The sequence below is a fragment of the Carya illinoinensis genome, chromosome 9 (assembly GCF_018687715.1).
Source record: "Carya illinoinensis cultivar Pawnee chromosome 9, C.illinoinensisPawnee_v1, whole genome shotgun sequence".
Lineage (NCBI taxonomy): Eukaryota > Viridiplantae > Streptophyta > Magnoliopsida > Fagales > Juglandaceae > Carya > Carya illinoinensis.
In genome coordinates, this window is record NC_056760.1 from 18,762,117 (window position 1) to 18,783,180 (window position 21,064).

General features: G+C 35.9%; 2 protein-coding genes across 3 annotated transcripts; one reads left to right on the top strand and one right to left on the bottom strand.

Moving 5' to 3' along the window:
* The first annotated feature begins 9,120 nt into the window (after positions 1-9,120).
* On the top strand, positions 9,121-13,678 carry LOC122276561 (LRR receptor-like serine/threonine-protein kinase GSO1). Its single transcript, XM_043086386.1, has 2 exons — positions 9,121-13,026; positions 13,166-13,678. Exons 1-2 carry the CDS (start codon positions 9,615-9,617, stop codon positions 13,534-13,536), a joined length of 3,783 nt encoding a protein of 1,260 aa, XP_042942320.1. The 5' UTR covers positions 9,121-9,614; the 3' UTR covers positions 13,537-13,678.
* Positions 13,679-14,054: 376 nt separating this feature from the next.
* On the bottom strand, positions 14,055-16,351 carry LOC122276562. Of its 2 annotated transcripts, none has more exons than XM_043086388.1 (3): positions 16,137-16,329; positions 15,867-16,004; positions 14,055-14,307 (listed from the first exon to the last, which is right to left on the bottom strand). In XM_043086388.1, exons 1-3 carry the CDS (start codon positions 16,225-16,227, stop codon positions 14,291-14,293), a joined length of 246 nt encoding a protein of 81 aa, XP_042942322.1. In that variant the 5' UTR covers positions 16,228-16,329; the 3' UTR covers positions 14,055-14,290. The 2 variants fall into 2 exon arrangements, with proteins under 2 accessions (XP_042942322.1, XP_042942321.1); XM_043086387.1 differs by lacking the exon at positions 14,055-14,307 and adding an exon at positions 14,324-15,380 and having other exon boundaries at positions 16,137-16,351.
* Positions 16,352-21,064: the final 4,713 nt, after the last annotated feature.

A 21,064-nucleotide genomic window follows, 5' to 3' on the forward strand; every position in this document is an offset into this window, starting at 1 on the left:
TTAAATCATTGTGCTTCAAATTTCAATCTCTTTAAATTTGTAATAATTGTTCACAAAGGATGCATTATTTTATTTAAAAATTACATAAAATTTAAATTATAGTCATATTTATCAAATACTCTATCTAACGTTAGAACTACACCCACTAACGTTCGAACGTATGTGAAAGAAATATACTCTATTATTATAAATAATATATAATAATATATATATAGTATATTAACTATATATAATATTAACTATATACTATAATATATACTATATATATTAACTATATAATATATTATATATTATAGATTATATGTAATGACTATATATATAATATATAATGAGTATATATATACTATATATATTATATAATATATACTAGACTATATATAGTATAGTATATAGCACTAGACTACATATATAATATATATTATATACTTAACTAGTATTTAATATAGTGTATATATAATATATTACAGTTAGCTTATCTAATTTTAATATTAAATCATTGCGCTTCAATTTTCAATTTTTAAATTTGTAATTTCACAAATGATGCATTATTTTATTTAAAAATTACATAAAATTTAAATTATAGTCATATTTATCAAATACTATATCTAACGTTCGAACTTCACCCACTAACGTTCGAACGTCACGGATTAACGTTCGAACGTTGGCGCCAAAAAATATTACGTTTGCACGTAAAAATCTTTAACGTTCGAACGTTCATGTAACGTTCGAACGTAAATTTGCTTACGTTCGAATGTCATACGAATTCTCATCTAGATTTAGTGACGGTTTGTGTAAACCGTCACAAAAACTGATTTTTTGTAACAGTTTGGGGACTGTCACCAATTCTAAAGTGTCACTAAATCTCAATTTTGTTGTAGTGTGCCTAAGTTAGTCTATCTCTCAGATAATTTTTTATTTTTGAACACTTGAGTCTAAGTTAGACCTATATTTAGGCTTTTATATCCCACTCTTTATGATTGGCCTCTGTTTTTCCTGTGCTTGGAGTTTCATCTGTTTGCTGGGTGCCATGCTGTTGTATTTAATTCAGCAACTTCTATAATAACCTTGGGTCATCTTGCCTACAACAAGCGGTGAGGCGTTGCCTTTCTCTAAACGCCTTGTCAAGGACATGATTTTTTATTGAGATCTCTTACTTGTGACTTATATTGGGTCATTTAATGCGACGTGACTTTTCACGAATTATCCGAACATTGGAGTGTGTTTGTATGAACACTGTCCCATCTTCCTACGCCAATTTGGGCCTTCTTCTCCTTCGTCATTTGCTAGGCTAGTAAACTTGGTCTTTGGGCCTTTCAATGAGGTGGACCAAGCCCAGCCCGGTGGTGGATGAAGATGTCCCTTGGGGACATTACAATCGATATTTATTTTGGCACTATCATGAACGAGTTTTACTTTCAACATAACTTTGAATAATTTTTTGGAGAAAGTAAGAACATGTATAGAGTAACTTAGTAAGATAGAGAGAATCAGACATTATAGATTTTCGATAGCTTCCTTGCGTCTCTCGTGACTGTCCCAATACGCGTATCACATGTGTAGACAAATATGTAATATTACATAAAATAAATCTTAGAAAATGTAGGCTGGATTGGCATGCATGTAGCCTCAAGCTGATTTGAAACCGGAGAAACGGGGAAAGAAAAAGACAATACTGATTTCTTTGCCATAAAGCTGGCTGATCACATGCATGCACTAATTTACATCAAAACAAGCATATCTAGTACCCGAAATGGATAGTTGTAGTACTTTGACTAATTTGGAAGGATGGCAAGTTCACATGAGCTATATATACATCAAAACCAGCCGTGCATATATATATATATATGCCAGTATCGTACGTTAAAGAACAAAAAAAAAAAAATTAATAATAATGCATAAAAAAATAAGTAATATATTTTTCTTATCATCGTTTCTTATAAGTTTTGTTAGAGCCAAATATTAAGATTTCCATAAAATAATTAAGTATTCAGAATCGATTTTATTTACGGCCCGAGTGTTGCAACATTCTTATACTTAGAAGCCCCAAATTGTCATTCTGATGAAGCTCGATCGCACCTAAATGATCAGCTTCATGCATGGTACTACTGGTTTTCAATGCGCGCTATCACATCGATCATCTGCACGCAGAAGGCTGCCCATACGAGAGAAGGTCAAGATTTTGTGCAGCGCATGCAGGTCGATCTAGTCAGATAAGGCTGGGGTGCTGTATATAATTGGAAAAAGCCATAGCACTGGTCCGGAAAAGGGAGAAACTAAGTGTTGCCCAGATGACTAATATAAGAGGGGGATGAATTAAGTTGTATTAAAAAAATAATAATTATAAATCAAATATACAATATAAAATATAAACAAAATATGAAACAGTAATAAATATAAAGAGTAAGGATAAGAGAGAAGCAAACTCAGTATGTTAACGAGGTTCGGCCTTACTAGGCTTGCCTACGTCCTCGCCTCAAGCTACTCCTTGAGGATCCTCAAATTTACTATTCAACCTCCTTCAGGTGGAGATAGAAACTTATTATACATTTGAACAACACCGCTATAAAGGATCCGTGTAGAACACCCTCTACACTTGCAATCACCTTACACGTAGTGATTCAACTATTTCCTGTGTAGAACACTTTCTACACGCACAAGAGTTATACACACCTTTTTACTGATACAAGAGTTGATAGTGGGTAGGTTATTAGAAAATACTTATCAATGAGTGAAATAAGAACAATACAGCGCAAACTATATCTCTCAAAATGAATAAGGATTAAGGCTCAATGCTTAGAGAAGAGAGAATGAAAGTTTTGAATGAATGTTGTATGCTCTTGGTGTTGTAAGTAGGGTTGTTCCTCCAAGTTTCGGACTGGATATTCGGTTATACCCGGCCCAGAACCCGGATTAAAAACTCGGGCCGATTTTCGGCCCAGTATATACGGGTTACGACTTGGGCCGGAACCCGGGTGAATCCGGAGTTTTTAAAACCCGAAATCCGGGTTCTAGATTGTACCCGGGTTTTTTTTTGTTTTTTCAAAAACCTATATTATTTAGTTTCTTTCAAAAAGCATTTTTATTTTAAATCCAAGAGCCTATATTCTATTGTAAATTTTTCAAGAAAAAATGTGGCAAATCATATTCTTTCATATATAAAACTAATTGCCTTTTTAACTAAATGCATCTAAAAAAATATAATGCAATCACTACATATTTCATTATTTGGTATTTATATATTACAAAACGCAAATTACAATATATGAAATTACATATCAAAAGTGGGTTACACAGAGCCACCAATACATTATATGTTTGCTTCATGCAATCAATGCATTCCTCCACAATTGAATTTAGTTTCTGATGAATTTCCTGTCTCAGAACAGCCATTGTTGGTCCAAGCTTATCTGCAAGGTGTATTCAACAGAAAGGTTTGTGATTATCTGCATGTATGTACATGTTAAAACAAAATCAATATATCATTAGAATTATTAAAAATTATTAATTGGCCTGATTATATTAAAGAAAAAGATAGAAATTAATATCTTACCATAAGTGATAGGGGTGAGGCACATACATGATATTGTAGAATATGGTAGTACCAAAGCCACAGAAGAGCTTCTTGTTCTTGACATGAATTAATGAAGACTCGCCAATTTATAATCTAGCAGTTCAATCCTTCAATAGTTCCACATTCAAACATTCTCACGCATCATTTAGAAATTATCAATCTAGCAGTTCTGTTTGGTGCTGGCTACTAATGGGAATTACAGAATTAGTATCACAAAAAGAATGTTGGCAAAGAATAGGAGCAGCATCAAAGGAAAGTGCAATCCCATTAATATGAAAACCATGAAATGCCTTACATTAGCTTATACTGGTATACTGCTTCTGATACAATTGTAGTCCAGACATCCTACAGAGACCAAGATAAAACATCCAACAGAGACCTACCACAAGCAAAAGTTCGACAGAATATAGCAATAAGACTCGGGAGGTTTTATTCCATGAAAAGACCAAGAAAGAAGAACATGCTAAAAAGCCAGTGTTACAAGTGAATGCAACAAAAAGACTAGGAAATAACGATTACTGAAACAATTCATATATTGACAATTCATCCTCAATCAACAAGTGAGAAGGGATCTAATAGCAAGTTAATAGAATAGAGACGAGTTCCACAAATTTGAAAACATCAGTTCGGACTATATTAAAAAGCAATGGCCAAATAAAATTACCTGTAGCCTCACTTGTTGTCATACCGAGAGACAAGTTCCACAAAATTGTCATTCAATGCAATTCCAGCCTTGGCATCAAATATGCTAGATCTGCAAAAAGTATATATAACATTATTAGAATTTAGAATAACCATGGTATATCAAACCTTCACTATCTTCTTTAGAAAGTATAGAAGAAACAAAAAAATCTCATACAAATACAATCTTCTTTAGAGAAAGTATAGAAAAACAAAATACTAGAAACAGAATAATCAAAACAAAAACGATCAAAAACTTAAAAAAAAAAAAAAAAAAACCATGTTTAACAAAAAAGAGCAGATCTAGCAAAATAACAACATATTCTTTATACCCACATCAGATTTGTTCAAAGGCATTGATCATAGAACAAAACAGACCCCAAAAAAAACCCCACGTTTAAAAATAAAGTGAGTAAATGTCAAATGTTAAACTTAACAGATATTCAAATATTCATATCTAGACAGTGTGATTAAATCTGGTTAAAAGCTCTATGGTCAAATCCAAACATCCAACTATTCATATCTAGACACAGTGTGATTAAATCTCAAATGTTAAACTTAACAGAGTGAGTAAATGTCAAATATAGAAATTTACTATGATGTAGGGGATGCAGATCTGGATGAAGGCACGGATCTATGGACGAAGGCACAAATACCTCAAAGTAAACATAACAGGTTGAAGGTCTCTGATCATTCATTTATATGGCTATTAACAACAAATTATGAGAAACAGAAGAAACAAAACGTAAACCTCATAAACTTAAAAAAAATGTGCTTAACAAAATAATGAAAAATACCTAGATCTAGCAAAATAACATTATATACTTCATACCCACATAAGAGTTGTTCAAACGCATTACTCACAGATCGAGTTTGAGAGAGAGAGAGGTATCAAACCCAAACCAAGTTCATGTAATAACCCAAACATCCATCAAATATCAATATAAAGTATCGACCCATAATGAAAAGTAAGACCCAGAGAGAAAGAGAAGGATAGAAACTGACTTCGATTGGTGCACAAGGTTGAAGACGACAGAATGGAACTTCGATCGGCACAGGAGGCTACGGTTTTGGTGTGGGTGAGAGAGAGAGAGTGTGCGAGAGGGTGAGACAGAATGATGTCTGCGGCGTTTTTAGGTTAGGTGTTTTGAAGAAACAAGATATGGGTTTTAGGTTAGATATTTTGAAGAAACATGGGTACCGGGTTTTAAACCCAGGTTTCGTGTTTAAAACCCGGTACCTGGCCCGGTTTCACCCGGGTTAAGGAATGAGGGTTTCGACCCAGAATACCATAACCAGGAACCCGGTTATCCGGGTTCCGGGCTGAGTCGGGTTTTACTCGGCCCATATGAACAGTCCTAGTTGTAAATGTGAAACTCTCAAATGATCTATTTATAGACATATGAGACTTTATATTTAAATTTAAAAAGATTAACATGTCAAAGATAATATCATTCACTTTTTCAAAAAATTTAAATAAAAGGTTCTTCTTTTTCAATTGTTAAAGACAACATCATTCATTTTTCAAAAACTTCAAACCTAATCTTTTACTTTTAGTATATGACAAAAGGAGCACACTTTATTTTTCAAAAAATTCAAACCTAATCTTTTACTTTTTGCATATGACGAAAGGATCACACTTTACTTTTCAAATATTTCAAACAAAATCATCTACCTTTTGCATAAGTCAAAAAAAGCATTAATCACTTTTGAAAATATTCAAATAACACATGCACATGTGAAAGATGACAATCAATTATCTTTAATATTTTCAAAATTCAACCATTTAATCAAGGCATGCACATGTAAAAGATGACAATCAATCATCTTTCAAAATTTTCAAATTTAATTTTCAAAATATTTATGCACATGTGGAAAATGTATTTTAATACTTTATGATAAAATATTAATTTTGAGCCTTAATCCTAATTTTGGATTTTTAAGAGATTTACAACATTACTCTATAACTTTAATGTGAACTTGTTCCCTTCTTGCTCATGCTTGTTTCCTTGATGTACTTGACTCCATTGTATAGATAACTTGAGTTTGGGACTTCTTTATTTTTTGAATTCATTTGTTATCATCAAAATTCATGTGTAGATATATAATTACACAAAACTTAAAATCTTGGGTTCAACACTAAGGATTGGTTTGAAATCTGAGTTAAGATAACACGGTTTTAGATCAAATATAAAAATTAAATAAAATATTATAAAAATATTATTTTTTAATATTATTATTATTTTAAAATTTTAAAAAGTTAAATTGAGATTTGAAAAAATTAAATTTTTTATTATATTTTGTGTAAGAATTTAAAAAAGTTATAATGATGAGATGAGATGAGATACTTTCCGAATCCAAATAAGAATGTTAACTTATTTTAATAGGAGGTAATGCAAAAACAAATATTCATGATCTATGTTGAAGTATAACTTGTCTTCAAGTTGACTTATTTTAAATTATGAACATCACAAGATCGATCTTCTTACTCATGAATAAATAAAGCTCTCCACCCACCCCTAATCCCTAATTAAGGTTTTTAATTGTATTAATTGAGCTATTAGATTAAGATATTGAACCACGAGGGTACGAATATTATTCAACATCGCAAAATGATCAACAAATTGATCATTGTCCCTCTTGTGCAAATCACTTATATTTTAATTCTCTCTAGCTAGCTAGCTAATTGGAGTCATTAATCAATCTCATATCAATATCTCATATCTAATTGTGAAGGAATTTTTGAGTTGATTGAGGGTCCAAAGTCTTTTAAATATCTTCATCTTTGTCTCATTCTCTTGGACAAAAGCATCATTCAAAGTTTAATAACTAATATCATATTAATTATAACTAATATCCAAGCCAAATTAGCAATAATTCCTCCAATTGCATCCCCCATCTCATAAGATTCGATCCACTGAATGCATTATTACATGCATACTTGTTTATGGATTAAATTAATTCTTCATGGGAATCTTGGTTGCTAGCTTCTTATTATCAATTACTTTAAATTATATATATATATATATATATAGAACATTCTTTGGATAATCAGAAAAAGTGTCACGGGCAGAACGTTTTACCATAATATGAACAGTGAATAGGGTGTTCATCAGATCATATGCCTTCTATGTGTAAAAATGCTTTGTCATTTGTCACTATAGTCAAGAAGCCAAGCCGAACGTGAACCTATGCTGTGGCTAAGGAATCTGGACCCATCTCCGAGCAAACAATTGTCATGATCAATAGTGACAGAAGAGAGAAGTAAAATTTGAGTATTTCTGAGATAGACATATATATTATCCTTCAGTTTGAATAACGAGCAGATAAGAAGAGAAGATTTTAGATAAAAATTAAAGAGTAATTTTATATGTTATATTATTATTTTATTTTTATTATGTTAAATAAGATGTGATATATTTATTATTATTAAATAATAATAAAAATATATAATAAATAATTATTTAATAGTGATAAATATATCACATCTTATTTAATAAATAAAAATAAAATAATAATATAATGTATAAATTTTTTTATTATATATGTGTGTCTTATAGCCTATTGACAGGGGTTAGCCGTTCAAATCAATTTTGGTACTTAATTGTGGATTATTTTAGGTGGTAAAAGATAAGAGATCGGAAAAGAGAAACATGCCATGAGTGAGACAAAGGAGGTCAGTAATTGTTGGCCAATTGACATTTGTCAGCTTAATTGAGTCATCATGATAGCTTTTAATTAAGCCGTAAATCCCAGGAGGAAAGTATCATATAAGTATACTAAGGGGCTGAGAACCCATTTAGGGTTGGAAGGAGAACAAATGATAGCCATACATATTAAAAAATTATTTTTTATTAGTAAAATTTATTTTTTGAAAAATAAGTTTATAAGAGACGTGTCTATTTAAGATTTATATATAATATTATTATTTTTTATTTTCGTTATTCTTTTAAAGATATATGAGATGACCATTCGTGACTATGAAATACTCGATGGACTGAGTTATCCTCATCATTATCAGTTGAAGTAGGTTGGATTTGCCTGCACAAAGCAAGGAAAGAGTATAAGAAACATTAAGAACTTATTTAATAGCAGAGAATTTCATAATTGAGTGGGCAAAACAGAAAGCTATTACATTTTGGAGTAGGCAATAGGGTTACATGCAACCAATCAAACAGTTCAAGGGCCACAAAACAACACCAGGATTTGGTAGCTTAACTTAACCCAATACTATACCCAAAGACCGTACCTACAAAAAAGCTTGAAACAACACTATTTAAAAGAGTAAGTTAAGTGTTTGAAAGGTTTTGTGCATACGTGGGGAATGACAAAAGGTTTGTGGGGGACTCCATTGACTTTGTAAGAGCTCCATGCAAACTACAATATTTTCTAAACTGCAAAATGGAAACTCAACGGCTCACTTTTTCTTTCTTTCTTATTAAGGGGGGGTCTCTGTTATTTTTTAGCTAACACACTATTCCAAGCAAACCCACGAATATCAACCCCTTGTCGATCACCCAACCACTGTATCTTCCACGATGGAACCCTCATATCTCCCTTACTTCATATCCAAGGTAAGAAAAAGTCTAATTATAAATATATTTATGTATTAATATGTGCATTAATTTATTATGATTGATTAAAAAATAAATTTTATTAAAAATAATATCAATTTAATTTTTAAATATTTAATATACTGATTAATATATAACTTTATTTATATATAGTAAAATTTCTGATGTAAAGGCTCGCTGTTTTCTCTCAGTTGTAGATATCTGATCATCATTTATTTTTATGTTCTTCTTCTGGCCCATTTTGACCGTCACATATTTTAAGTTTCTCTCTCTCTCTATCTCTCTCTAAATAGCAGAGAAGTTGTGCGCTCATTAATGTCGGTTGCCGCTGTTGACAGACAGACGCGTGCTCTCATTCATACTCTTATCTCGTTTTTTCCACCCATTTTAAGGCCACTTAAATACCCTGAGAATACCGCTTTCCAGTTCATGCAGCCATCAATATGCCTGCGTCCACAGTTCAAGAAACATAGAAATAGCCCCCATGCAGTACCAGCTCACAACTCTCGATCCCTTCTTCTCAACGCGTCCTCTCTCTCAACCCCAGAACAACAATCCAATCCTGTCACCGCCAACTTCCCCCTTTACCACCATATATAGCACCTGTCTTTAATGGCTAGCAGACCAAATTAATTGAGCTCTCCCTCTCATGCAATAAGCCAACTTCAAACAAATAGGATCCAGCTTTCTATAAATATAGTCGTAAGCCATTTTCTTCTCCTTCAAAGCTCTCTGTTCTGAGCTTCTCTAATCCTTCAGACGGTAGATAGCTTGAGCTTCTCATTGAAATGGCTACGTTACGACGATATTTGTCGGTTATTGTTGTTCTTTTCATGTGTTTAACATCTGGTTGGGTTGTCTTGTGCATGGACAAGCTTGATAGCAGCTCGACTTTGGCGGTGCTTTTGGAGGTGAAGAAATCATTTGTGGAAGACCCAGAAATAGTTTTGCATGATTGGTCTGAAAGCAACCCAAATTTTTGTACATGGGGAGGGGTTTCTTGTGGCTTGGACTCGGTGGATGGCTCAGTTCAAGTTGTGGGCCTAAACCTTACTAGTTCGTCACTCGCCGGTTCAATATCACCCTCCATCGGTCGTTTGCAAAACCTGCTCCAACTTGATCTTTCCTCTAACCGTCTCTCGGGTCCCATTCCACCTAATCTCTCTGACCTTTCTTTCTTGGAAGTTTTGCTTCTTTTCTCTAACCAGCTCACTGGCCCCATCCCACCTCAGCTCGGCTCACTGACGAGTCTCCGAGTCATTCGTCTCGGGGACAATGGACTCACTGGCCCGATTCCCTCCTCATTTGGCAAATTTGTCGATTTAGTCACTCTTGGCTTGGCTTCATGTGCTCTCTCGGGTCCAATACCCACAGAACTCGGACAACTCGGCCGAGTTGAGAATCTGATTCTCCAACAAAACCAACTCGAGGGTCCGATTCCTGCCGAGCTGGGAAACTGCTCGAGCCTCACGATCTTTACTGCTGCTCTCAACAGTCTCAATGGGTCCATTCCAAATGATTTGGGTCGTCTCAAGAATCTTCAGCTTCTTAACCTGGCCAACAATAGTCTCTCGGGTGAGATACCGATCGAACTCGGTGAACTGGGCCAACTCGACTACATGAATCTCATGGGGAACAAGCTTGAGGGTCCCATTCCAAAGTCTCTACCTCAGTTAGGCAATCTACGAACTCTGGACTTCTCAATGAACAAGCTCAGTGGAGGCATTCCGGAAGAATTAGGAAACATGGGTACGCTAACAAGCTTGGTTTTGTCAAATAACAATCTGTCTGGTTCGATACCAAGAAATATATGTTCCAACACAACCAATCTGGAGCTCTTGATGCTAGCAGAGGCTCAAATTTTCGGTGAAATCCCATTGGAATTGAGCCAGTGTCCATCCCTAAAACAACTAGATTTGTCCAGCAACACGCTCAATGGCACAATCCCAGATCAACTTTACGGTCTGCTTAGTCTAACTGATCTCTTGCTCCACAACAACAGCCTGGTGGGTTCAATTTCTCCATTCGTTGGGAACCTCAGTAACCTGGAGACACTGGCACTGTATCATAACAACTTGCATGGAACTCTGCCTAAGGAGGTTGGTATGCTTGGGAAGCTTGAAATCTTGTATCTTTACGACAATCAGTTGTCTGGAGAGATACCTTTGGAGATTGGGAATTGCTCAAGCTTGCAAATGATTGATTTTTACGGAAACCGTTTCAGTGGCGAAATTCCCATCACTATTGGGAGGCTAAAGCAGCTGAATTTTCTTCATCTAAGGGAGAACGAACTTGTGGGTGAAATTCCCGCCACCTTGGGTAACTGTCATCAACTGACTATTTTGGACTTGGCAGACAACAATCTCACTGGTGGCATTCCTGTGACGTTTGGATTCCTTCGAGCACTTGAACAGCTCATGCTTTACAACAACTCACTTGAAGGTAATCTCCCTGATACACTGATTAATGTAGCAAATCTGACCAGAGTGAATCTATCGAAAAACAGATTGAAAGGTAGCCTTGCTGCACTGTGTAGTTCACGTTCTTTTCTTTCTTTTGATGTCGCACATAATGAGTTCGACCATGAGATTCCTCCCCAACTGGGAAATTCACCCTTCCTTCAGAGGCTCGTACTAAGTAACAACCAGTTTACTGGGAAGATCCCATGGACGTTGGGAAAAATCCACGAGCTCTCATTGTTAGACTTCTCTGGAAACTCACTAACTGGAGCAATACCAGCTGAGCTTTCATTGTGCAAGAAGCTGGCATCTATTGATATGAACAATAACCTTCTTTCTGGACCGATACCGACATGGCTTGGAAATTTGCCTCTGGAGAAGCTGATCCTCTCTTCCAATTTATTTCTTGGGCCTCTTCCTCGAGAAGTTCTCAACTGCTCTAAACTGCTAGTTCTTTATCTGAATGACAATTCACTCAATGGAACTCTCTCTTCTGAAATTGGTGACCTGGAATCACTTACTAACCTCAACATCGGTGGGAACCAGTTTTCTGGGCCAATACCTCCGGCAATAGGTATTCTAGGCAACCTGTATGAACTTCGGCTTTCACGCAACAGCTTTAGTGGTGAAATTCCAATTGAGCTTGCTCAGCTCCAGAATCTTCAAACCATTCTAGACCTCAGTTACAATAATCTCACTGGCCACATCCCACCTTCAATTGCAACACTTTCAAAACTTGAAGCACTCGATCTTTCTCACAATCAACTTGCTGGAGAAGTCCCTTCCAAAGTCGGGGACATGAGCAGCTTGGGAAAGCTCAATCTCTCTTATAACAATCTCCAGGGAAAATTGGACAAGCAATTCTCACACTGGCCAGCCGAGGCATTCCAAGGAAATATACAACTTTGTGGAAGCCCTCTTGGTATCTGCAGTGGTGATGTTAGCAATCGGCAGTCAGGCTTAAGTGTAGCATCAGTGGTGGTCATTTCTGCAATATCGACTCTGGCGGCAATTGGCATATTGCTACTTGGTGTCTCCCTCTTTCTGAAACACAAACGAGAATTCAAAGAAGCCAATGAAGTGAAATGTACATTTTCATCAAGTTCTTCCCAAGTACAGCGAAGACTACTTCTCTTCCAAAATGGAGGAGCAAGGCGAGATTTCAGATGGAATGAAATCATGGAAGCCACAAACAATCTAAGCGAAGAGTTCATCATCGGGTCAGGAGGTTCTGGAAAGATTTACAAAGCCGAATTGTCCTCGGGAGAAACAGTAGCAGTAAAGAAGATACTGAGGAAAGATGATCTTCTACTAAATAAAAGTTTCATAAGAGAGTTGAAGACGCTTGGTAGGATAAGGCACAGGCATCTAGTGAAGTTGATGGGTTGCTGCAGCAACGAAGGAGCAGGTTTGAATCTGCTGATATACGAGTACATGGCTAATGGAAGTGTATGGGATTGGCTGCATGGACAACCGCTGAATAGCAAGAAGAAAACCACCCTTGATTGGGAGGCAAGGTTAAGGATTGCTATGGGATTAGCTCAAGGAGTGGAATATCTTCACCATGATTGTGTACCAAAGATTATTCACAGGGACATCAAACCAAGCAATATCTTGCTAGATTCCAACATGGAGGCACATTTGGGCGACTTTGGGCTTGCGAAAGCACTAGCCGAGGATTATGATTCTAACACAGAATCAAATACATGGTTTGCTGGGTCCTTCGGCTACATGGCACCAGGTATATATATATATATATATATATATATATATATATATATATATATATAAGAGTTCATGATTTGAGTTACGTTATATGATTCTGATTTTAACATTACTTGGTGATGATCCTAAAAGGAAACATTTGCTGTGTATTTCAGAGTATGCATATTCATTGAAGGCAACAGAAAAGAGTGACGTTTATAGCATGGGTATTGCGCTTATGGAGCTTGTCAGTGGAAAAATGCCAACAGATGGTGCTTTTGGTGTGGATATGGACATGGTGAGATGGGTGGAGACACAGATTGAGATGCTAGATTCTGCTCGTGAGGAATTGATCGATCCTGCTTTGAAACCACTCTTGCCTGGTGAAGAAAGTGCAGCCTTCCAAGTGCTTGAAATAGCTCTTCAGTGCACAAAAACCACCCCACAAGAAAGGCCATCTTCCCGGCAAGCATGCGATCTCCTTCTACACGTGTTCAACAATAGGATGGTGGACTTTGGAAAGATGAATACAGATCCTTACATATAATTTTATTAGTGGACTGAGGAAATTAGACCAGCTTGCGCATGTACGTTGCCTACATGAATATCAATTTAGCACTCTTTAAGATTGGTGGTTTGAGAAAATTGGAAATATAAATGTAGAGGTCCAACATTCTTTATTGGCTTAACATAATTTTATGACAATACATCCACTTTAGCACATAGCTCTTGCTACTCGAACTATGCAGGCAAGAAAAATCGATTCAACTTTCACTACCAATGCCCCCAGCTACTTGCGTCTCCCTATTTTAACATCAATTCATAAACTTTCGCACTGCAGTCACAAAAGCTTCTTCATTCACTGGTAGATGCCTGGCATATGGCAACCCTGATATATAACAAATTTATAAGAATTTCATCAAATCCCCAAAACTAATCATTCTTCACTCTCACTCTATGCCTGAGATTTAAATTCGAAATTTTCCATTGAAATCTTGAGCTTCAAAAATTATCTATAGTATGACCTCTCTTAAGTGGCATCACAAGACTTGGTTTACAAAATAGTTTTCCTCAAAACAGTATAGCTCAAGTGATACCATTATTATGAAGATTTTGCATCGGCCAGTCTGCAAGCATCTAAAATATTTTGCATAGCAAAAATTAAATTGACTTGGAAGAGTTCTCTCAGCCTTAAAACAGAGCACGATGGGAAAGTAAACAAACATCTACAACTTGAAGACCCTCAATTTCTGTGAACAAGAATGCCTTGACTGAAGACACCACATCCATGGAAAGGCAAGCTAATCATCATCTTCATCTGAAATTGACAGCAAAAATCCCAAGATAAATAAAGAAGTTACAAAAGACAGAGAGGGGGAGGGGGTGCTACAGATTTACAAACACGCACTGTCATCTTTGTTTTCTGAACCAAAACCATTTTATAAATCAAATTGTTGGACCATAAAACGTCCAGAATCTACACTATAGTAGGTGTACCCTATGAAACCGACAATAATTGAACTTCCAAGTGATTGAAACAGTTAGGTTTTATAGGGTGGATAGAAATTTCCGGAGGTATTTCAAGATTCCAGAAGACGGCCTATTTTAGGCAATCAAGAGATGAAAGCATTAAATTGATAGGACGTAAAAGTAGTTATGAGTTTACACTCTGCCGTGATGTCTCTCAGACTTGCCATGTTCTATTGGAATACCCAAAAGCAAGTAAACTTCTAGGGCCTCTGAATGTTTATAAGCAAAACTTACCCGATGTAGGTTTGAGGTCATGGGTTAGCACAATACAAGCAAGACCTTTTGGCATCATATTGATTTACAAGTCTAGAATGAAAATCAAAACTACAAATTGTTTTAAGGCCACGGAAGAGTGTCAAGGGTAAAATGCATAATAATTATGGAGTATAATATGGAAAATTGAATACATAAGAATGTTGCGCGGTACCAGAAGAGTGCCAAGGCCCAAAAGTAATATGCATTTTTTAAAAGAGTATAGAGTTAGGCCATGAATATCATAACCTCACCCACCACCTCTTACTCAAGGAGCAGGTCACCCCAGTTGGTCCAAGGACCACTGAAGCAGGTATAAACATCAATTGTATCTTTTAGTCTTAATAAAAATAAAAAAATAAAAACACATCACACTCTATTGATCGACATAAAATATGTATAACTTTTAAGAAACTCAGAAGTACCGTCACCACTAACACCAGAAGAGATTCTGGAGTTACTAAAAGAAGTAGATGAATTTGAAGATTACTTCAAAACACTTGGGAGCAGAACAAGAGTGAATTGTAACTTTCAAACACAGGTCTTCATTAACCTTCTATTAGCACAATGAAGCAAAGACTGGTAGACACTAGTCTGTATGCAAAGAATCTGAAACACGACCAAAATTTTATCAGCTAGAACAAACCATATCTACCTAAAAAATAATATTGATTTGAACTTGAGAACAAGCAAACAACACCGGTAGTAGGAGAAACACAGGCATTCTATTTAAAATCAGAACACGACCGAATCATAGTTATAACATTTCTCACGGTAGGGGAATCAAAGTGGGACTAATTGGAATGCTGAAACTTGAAGCTATTAAGATGGCATAATTCCCCCTAAAAAACTTCTCTCTCTCTTTTTTTTTTTTTTTCCTTTAAATTCAAACACCATCCGGGCATGTTAAATGTGACAGAAACATTATCAGAAAACCCAGTAATAAAAAGAAGCTTTAGATGGTGGGGTTTCTAGCAAGACACCGTGATGTGAGAACATATTACGGCAATTCAATTCTCTGATGAAAGAATACGCAGCGTCGTTGGAAATGAATTGAAAAGAAAATCTAAAATAGCAACAAAAGAAAGAAATTACCGAAGTAGCGGCGCTCGTTGGCGGCCTTGGCTTTGTCGAGCATCTTGTCGAGGTCCTCCTGGAGCTGAGCGTCCCATTTAACGAGCTGGTTCACGAACACGGCCCCGAGTCCCATACCCACCACGTGTTCCCATGGATCTAAAACACAAACATCAACATTATCATCAGCCACGGGATTACCAATCGAAATTGAAACAAACGGAATAGAGAGAGAGAGAGAGAGAGAGAGAGAGAGAGAGAGAGGATGGCTAGCGGGAATCGGAGACTCACGGCGCATGTAAGGAAGTTTACGGAGAGCGTTGGAGTACATCTGGGTGCCCAGTCCGAGCAGCGCTCCGATCATCGTCGCGCTCCAAGCCATTTCTCTCTCTTTCCTTTTCTTTTTCTCTCTCAGCCAACTCTACGGGGCTTCGTCTCCGCTTACCGCACCGCACCCACTGCACGCCACTAGACTAGTCTCTGACTCTCTAATCTCTATGCCCGCACCAGATCTGGACTTGGACTCGGATCCTGACCCGAACCGGGCCAATCAATCTTTTTTCTGCTTATAGAAATCAGTTAACTGTATTTATGCTATAATTTTTAAAAAGAATTATTATACTCAGCAACACCACCACACGCTTGTTGAGAAAAAAAAAATATATATATATATATATATATATATTTATCATCTTTACAACACATACCTATTTTTTTTTCTTTTTTCTTTTCCCTTAGCAGGTGTGTTATAAGGATAATGTGTAGAAATACTTAAAATAAAAAAATAAAAAGATAGAAATATGTATGTGGTGTAAAGCTGCTGAGTAGAATTTTTCTTTTAAAAAATGCTATATGTATTTATAATTTTAAGTACATAACCATATATATTAATGTGCCAACTATTAAAATGGTGAATATTTAAAATTTAAAACTCAAAATTCGAATTAAAAACTAAAAAAATTGATAAAATGAAGTTGTCACTCAATATGTATATGAAAGTATTTCTTCTAGGTACAAGCAATCTCATGTACTGATTGCACACTGATCACTGACATGGATTTTCATATTCTCTTATTTTAAAAAAAAAAAGAATGGAAAGGATAGACAAAATAAAATTCGCAGAGGAGTTTTTGCCCCAACCATTTTTATCCAAAATACGAATTCGCAGAGGAGAAAGCCCCAAATTTCGTTTCTGTTACCTCAAACTGTCATTTGTGCTCGTTTATTGCCACCCACTAAACTCAAAAAAAAAAAAAGAATCCTACCATTAGTGGAAAAGATCTCAAGTCTCAACAAATAGAAGCAGATAATACATCATATTAAGATTTTTTTTATGAATTTTTGAGTAGGTAATTGGTATCCATACATCACAGCAAAAGAAATAAGAGAAATTTTGATTAAAAAAAACTAAGTTAATCGTCATCTTATTCATCATGTTCTTGTAGAGAGAGAGAGAGAGAGAGATACTTGACTTGGAATTCAAGATCCTCTTATCAATAAAAGTTTTGGGTAATCTCTCTTGATGTCTTAAATGATGTTGTTTTTGTTCTTTTTTCTCTAATGATGACGATGACCATGATGAAGAAGGTGAGAACAACGATGATGGGTATTCTTGTTGCTGTGAAGATGTTCACTATCTTCATTTTTATTTTCCTCTTTATTCAGAACTAGTAGAGGCATAGATTTAGGGTTAGAGGAGTTGTAAAATGAAGATTTTCTGGAAGACAATTTGGCGGCCACCAAAACTCTCCTCCTCTTGCTAAATGGGTTTTCCGACTTCTTCAGATCCTTTAGTGCGTTCACTTCCGATAGATTCGCAAATGACTCTGATTTCCCGGTAAAATGGTTCGATAATCCCCTCCTACATATACCAACACCAAACACACAACTGCTGCTAGTAAAAGATTCACTCCAAATGCCCCAAAGTCTGTCTTCAATGAAACGTTTCATTTCATTTTCCACATTAGCGTTCGATGCGCAATTGGTACGTGAAATTGCCTAACTCAAGAGTTTTCCATAGGAAAATGATGGATACAGGCCTTTTTTGCGAACCCCTTGTGCACGAACTGTGACCTGGCAAAAATCAAAACAATGCATTTTGGTGTGGGAAGAGAAAATGAAAATAAAAACATCCTCGAAGGTTCGTCCATTCCCCCGTAGCATCCCTCCCATTCTCTTCTTGTCCAATCTCTACAACCACGACTTCTTCTTCTCTCCCCTTCCCTTCTCTTCTTGAACTCTGCAAATCACCATCTTTCAAATTGAAAATATGGCCTAGACTAAAATAATGAAGTAATGATGCATTTCTGAGACCCAAAAAAAAGAAACTTGAATCAAGTTGCGAGAATCCTAGAGAAACGAGAACACGTCGAAATGAAATCAGACAAAAAACCAACAGGGTGATGGATTAGATGCTAAAACACTATTAAAAGAATAAGCTTAAAAAGGAAAAAAAAAATTGTATACAACAATGAATGAGACATTAAATTGCATGACATATTGGGAAGAATGAAATGGCAATAGAATTTTTGAGAGTTGTATACCATGACGAAGATGGCTATGAAGGAGAAAAGGACTATGAGAATCATTGCGTAATCTCTGCTACAGCTGTTGGAAGGGATAAAATATATTAAGCCCAAGATAAGCTTACTAGGCCTATCCTAAGGAAGGGACGTCTCATTAGGAGGAAGGGAAGAGAAGATAAAATGGGAAATAGGAGACAAAAAGGTTGAAGAGATGGAAAGATGTTAAGAGAAAAGAGAAGGTATGACATAAAGGTAAGGTAATGTGACGTAAAGCAAGAAAGAAGGTATATGATAAAAGAAAAGGGAGACCACTGAAGGGGGACATTTCTAATCTCAACTTTGGCTTCTTAGGAGGGGTAGAGGAACTCCAGAGACAATCTCTCCATTAGAAGATAAACCTTGGATATCCATTGTACAGTAAGGACGAGAGACTATGAGACACTGTATATAAGTATATTATAATGGATATTCACTCCCCAAAACTCATGTGCATGTAGGCTTTATGCCGAACTACGTAAATATATTCTCCATCTCTTTTACATTCTTAGTATATATTTTCTATTCATTACAATGGATGTACACATTGACACCACACAACCATATTGACCACCTTTGGGGGCTCGAGATCACACCTACGAGGCCCAAATTGTCATAGAGACTAAGAATGACTATTTCTCTCATTTATGCTTGTTGTACATTTTTTGCATTAACAGCTGCTTTGAGGTCGAGCTAGAGGTGTCTGTGGCTGAGATTGTGGACTACTGGCTCTCTACTGTTGCAAATCCATGGCCACTTTTGCACTCCAAGTTCACAAAAGGAACTCCTCAGTTTCTTTCTGGTTGTCCTTGGTATGAAAAATGAAAAAGGAGACATGGAATTTGGGGGAGACTTTTCTGCAATGTTATAACAAAAGCTGATGCATCAGCAGTGTGCGCAATTCATTCGCAAAGTTTACTAAGCGTAACGGAACTCATACGTATAATATTGTACATAAATTTGGATGTATATGTAGCACCATTAATAATTTTATGAAAAATTACTAATGCAATCCTAGAGTACGCGAGTCACACTCATTCCTTTTAAAAAATTAAAAAAAAATATGGAATCCACATAAAAAAAAAAAATCAATATTCTCATGATGGATCCTACTTTTTTCAAATATAGTGCACAAGTATTGCAAATCTTATGAATGTATCTAGCATTACTATTTTTTTATGATATTTTCTCAAATTAAAAAGTCCATCCCTCCCTAACTCTAGCCTCCATGATTAAAAAAAAAAAAACTCGCAATTAAATGGTAGGGAAGTTTGTTTGCTCCGGCTATTGAGGAGACAGTTATTTTGTCTTCATGGAGTTGTATTCTAACAGTTTATCAACCCATAATTGCCTTAGTGAAGATTCCTACGATTTGCTCTCTGGTTGATCTGTGGGGCAGAAGAGTTTTTGGTTTGGGCGTAAGTTGGATATCTGTTTATAGTTGCATGGCTGATGACATTATTCATATGTGGGACAAGTTGTGTCTTACAGATTCAGAAAAACATGACAGTGTAGTAGTGGGTGATGATATTCGTGACACTCTTAATTGGGGAAAACAATGTATGATTGGGAAGATTATTGGTGACAATCATATTAACACTGAGACCTTTAAGTCTACTATGACTAAAGTATGGAAGCCAGTTTCAAAACTTACTTTAGTGGAAATGGGGGAAAACAAGTTTATATTGGATTTTGTCAATCTAAGTGACCTGCAACGTGTTTAGGATGGCCAACCTTGACTATTTGATCAAAATCTCACTTGTATGAAGTGGTTTGATGGTCTGACTCCTCCAAGTGAGATTTCTTTTTCTCATACTTTTATGTGGGTCCAAATGCATAATTTACCTTATGCTTGTATGAACTCAAATGTTGGTTTGAGAATTGGTGCAAGTATTTGCAAGGTGTTCCATGTGGATGAGGATGAACATGGCAAGGGGTGGGGTCAGTTCCTGAAATGTCTTGTGGAAATGAATCTAACCAAACCTTTACTCAGGGGGAAAACTTTGTTGCTGGAGGGTAAACAGATTATTGTGTCTTTTAAGTATGAAAGATTTCCAAAATTTTGCTTTGGATGTGGTATGATTACCCATTCAAATACGAATTGTCCGCAGAAACAAAGGGAGGTGCCTTCTAGAATTTTTACAGTACAACAATACAGATCTTGGTTGAGAGTTTCAGGTCCAGATCAACGAATTGGTATTAGAAGATATGTGGATATCTCGGGGAATTCTGGTAGTCAGAAGTTACAATTGCAAGACATAGAATATGCTCTTTCAAAGGATGAAGGGTAGTGATTTGGCCAAGGTCCAGTGGCTAATCACTCTGATATTGAGAAGAACCAGATTTATATGGCGACTAGTACTGATCAAATTTCACAAAATAGCCCAGATGTTTCTATATTGAAATGGAAAAGTATTTTGAGGGGCAAGGATAGACTCTCTACTAGGGTAACAATCAAACCTAGTACTCTAAATAAAAAAAAAAAAAAAGAAGATTGATTTATATGGCGACTAGTACTGATCAAATTTCACAAAATAGCCCAGATGTTTCTTTATTGAAATGGAAAATTATTTTGAGGGGCAAGAATAGACTCTCTACTAGGGTAACAATCAAACCTAGTACTCTAAATAAAAGGAAGAAGACTGTTGGTTTATCTTT

Coding starts and splice junctions, on each gene's coding strand:
- LOC122276562 (XM_043086387.1), bottom strand. CDS start 16,227: ATGGCTTGGAGCGCGACGATGATCGGAGCGCTGCTCGGACTGGGCACC. Junction 16,005..16,136: donor TAAACTTCCTTACATGCGCC/GTGAGTCTCCGA, acceptor TTTGTGTTTTAG/ATCCATGGGAACACGTGGTG. Junction 15,381..15,866: donor CAACGAGCGCCGCTACTTCG/GTAATTTCTTTC, acceptor GTCGTGTTTCAG/ATTCTTTGCATACAGACTAG.
- LOC122276561 (XM_043086386.1), top strand. CDS start 9,615: ATGGCTACGTTACGACGATATTTGTCGGTTATTGTTGTTCTTTTCATG. Junction 13,027..13,165: donor CTTCGGCTACATGGCACCAG/GTATATATATAT, acceptor TGTGTATTTCAG/AGTATGCATATTCATTGAAG.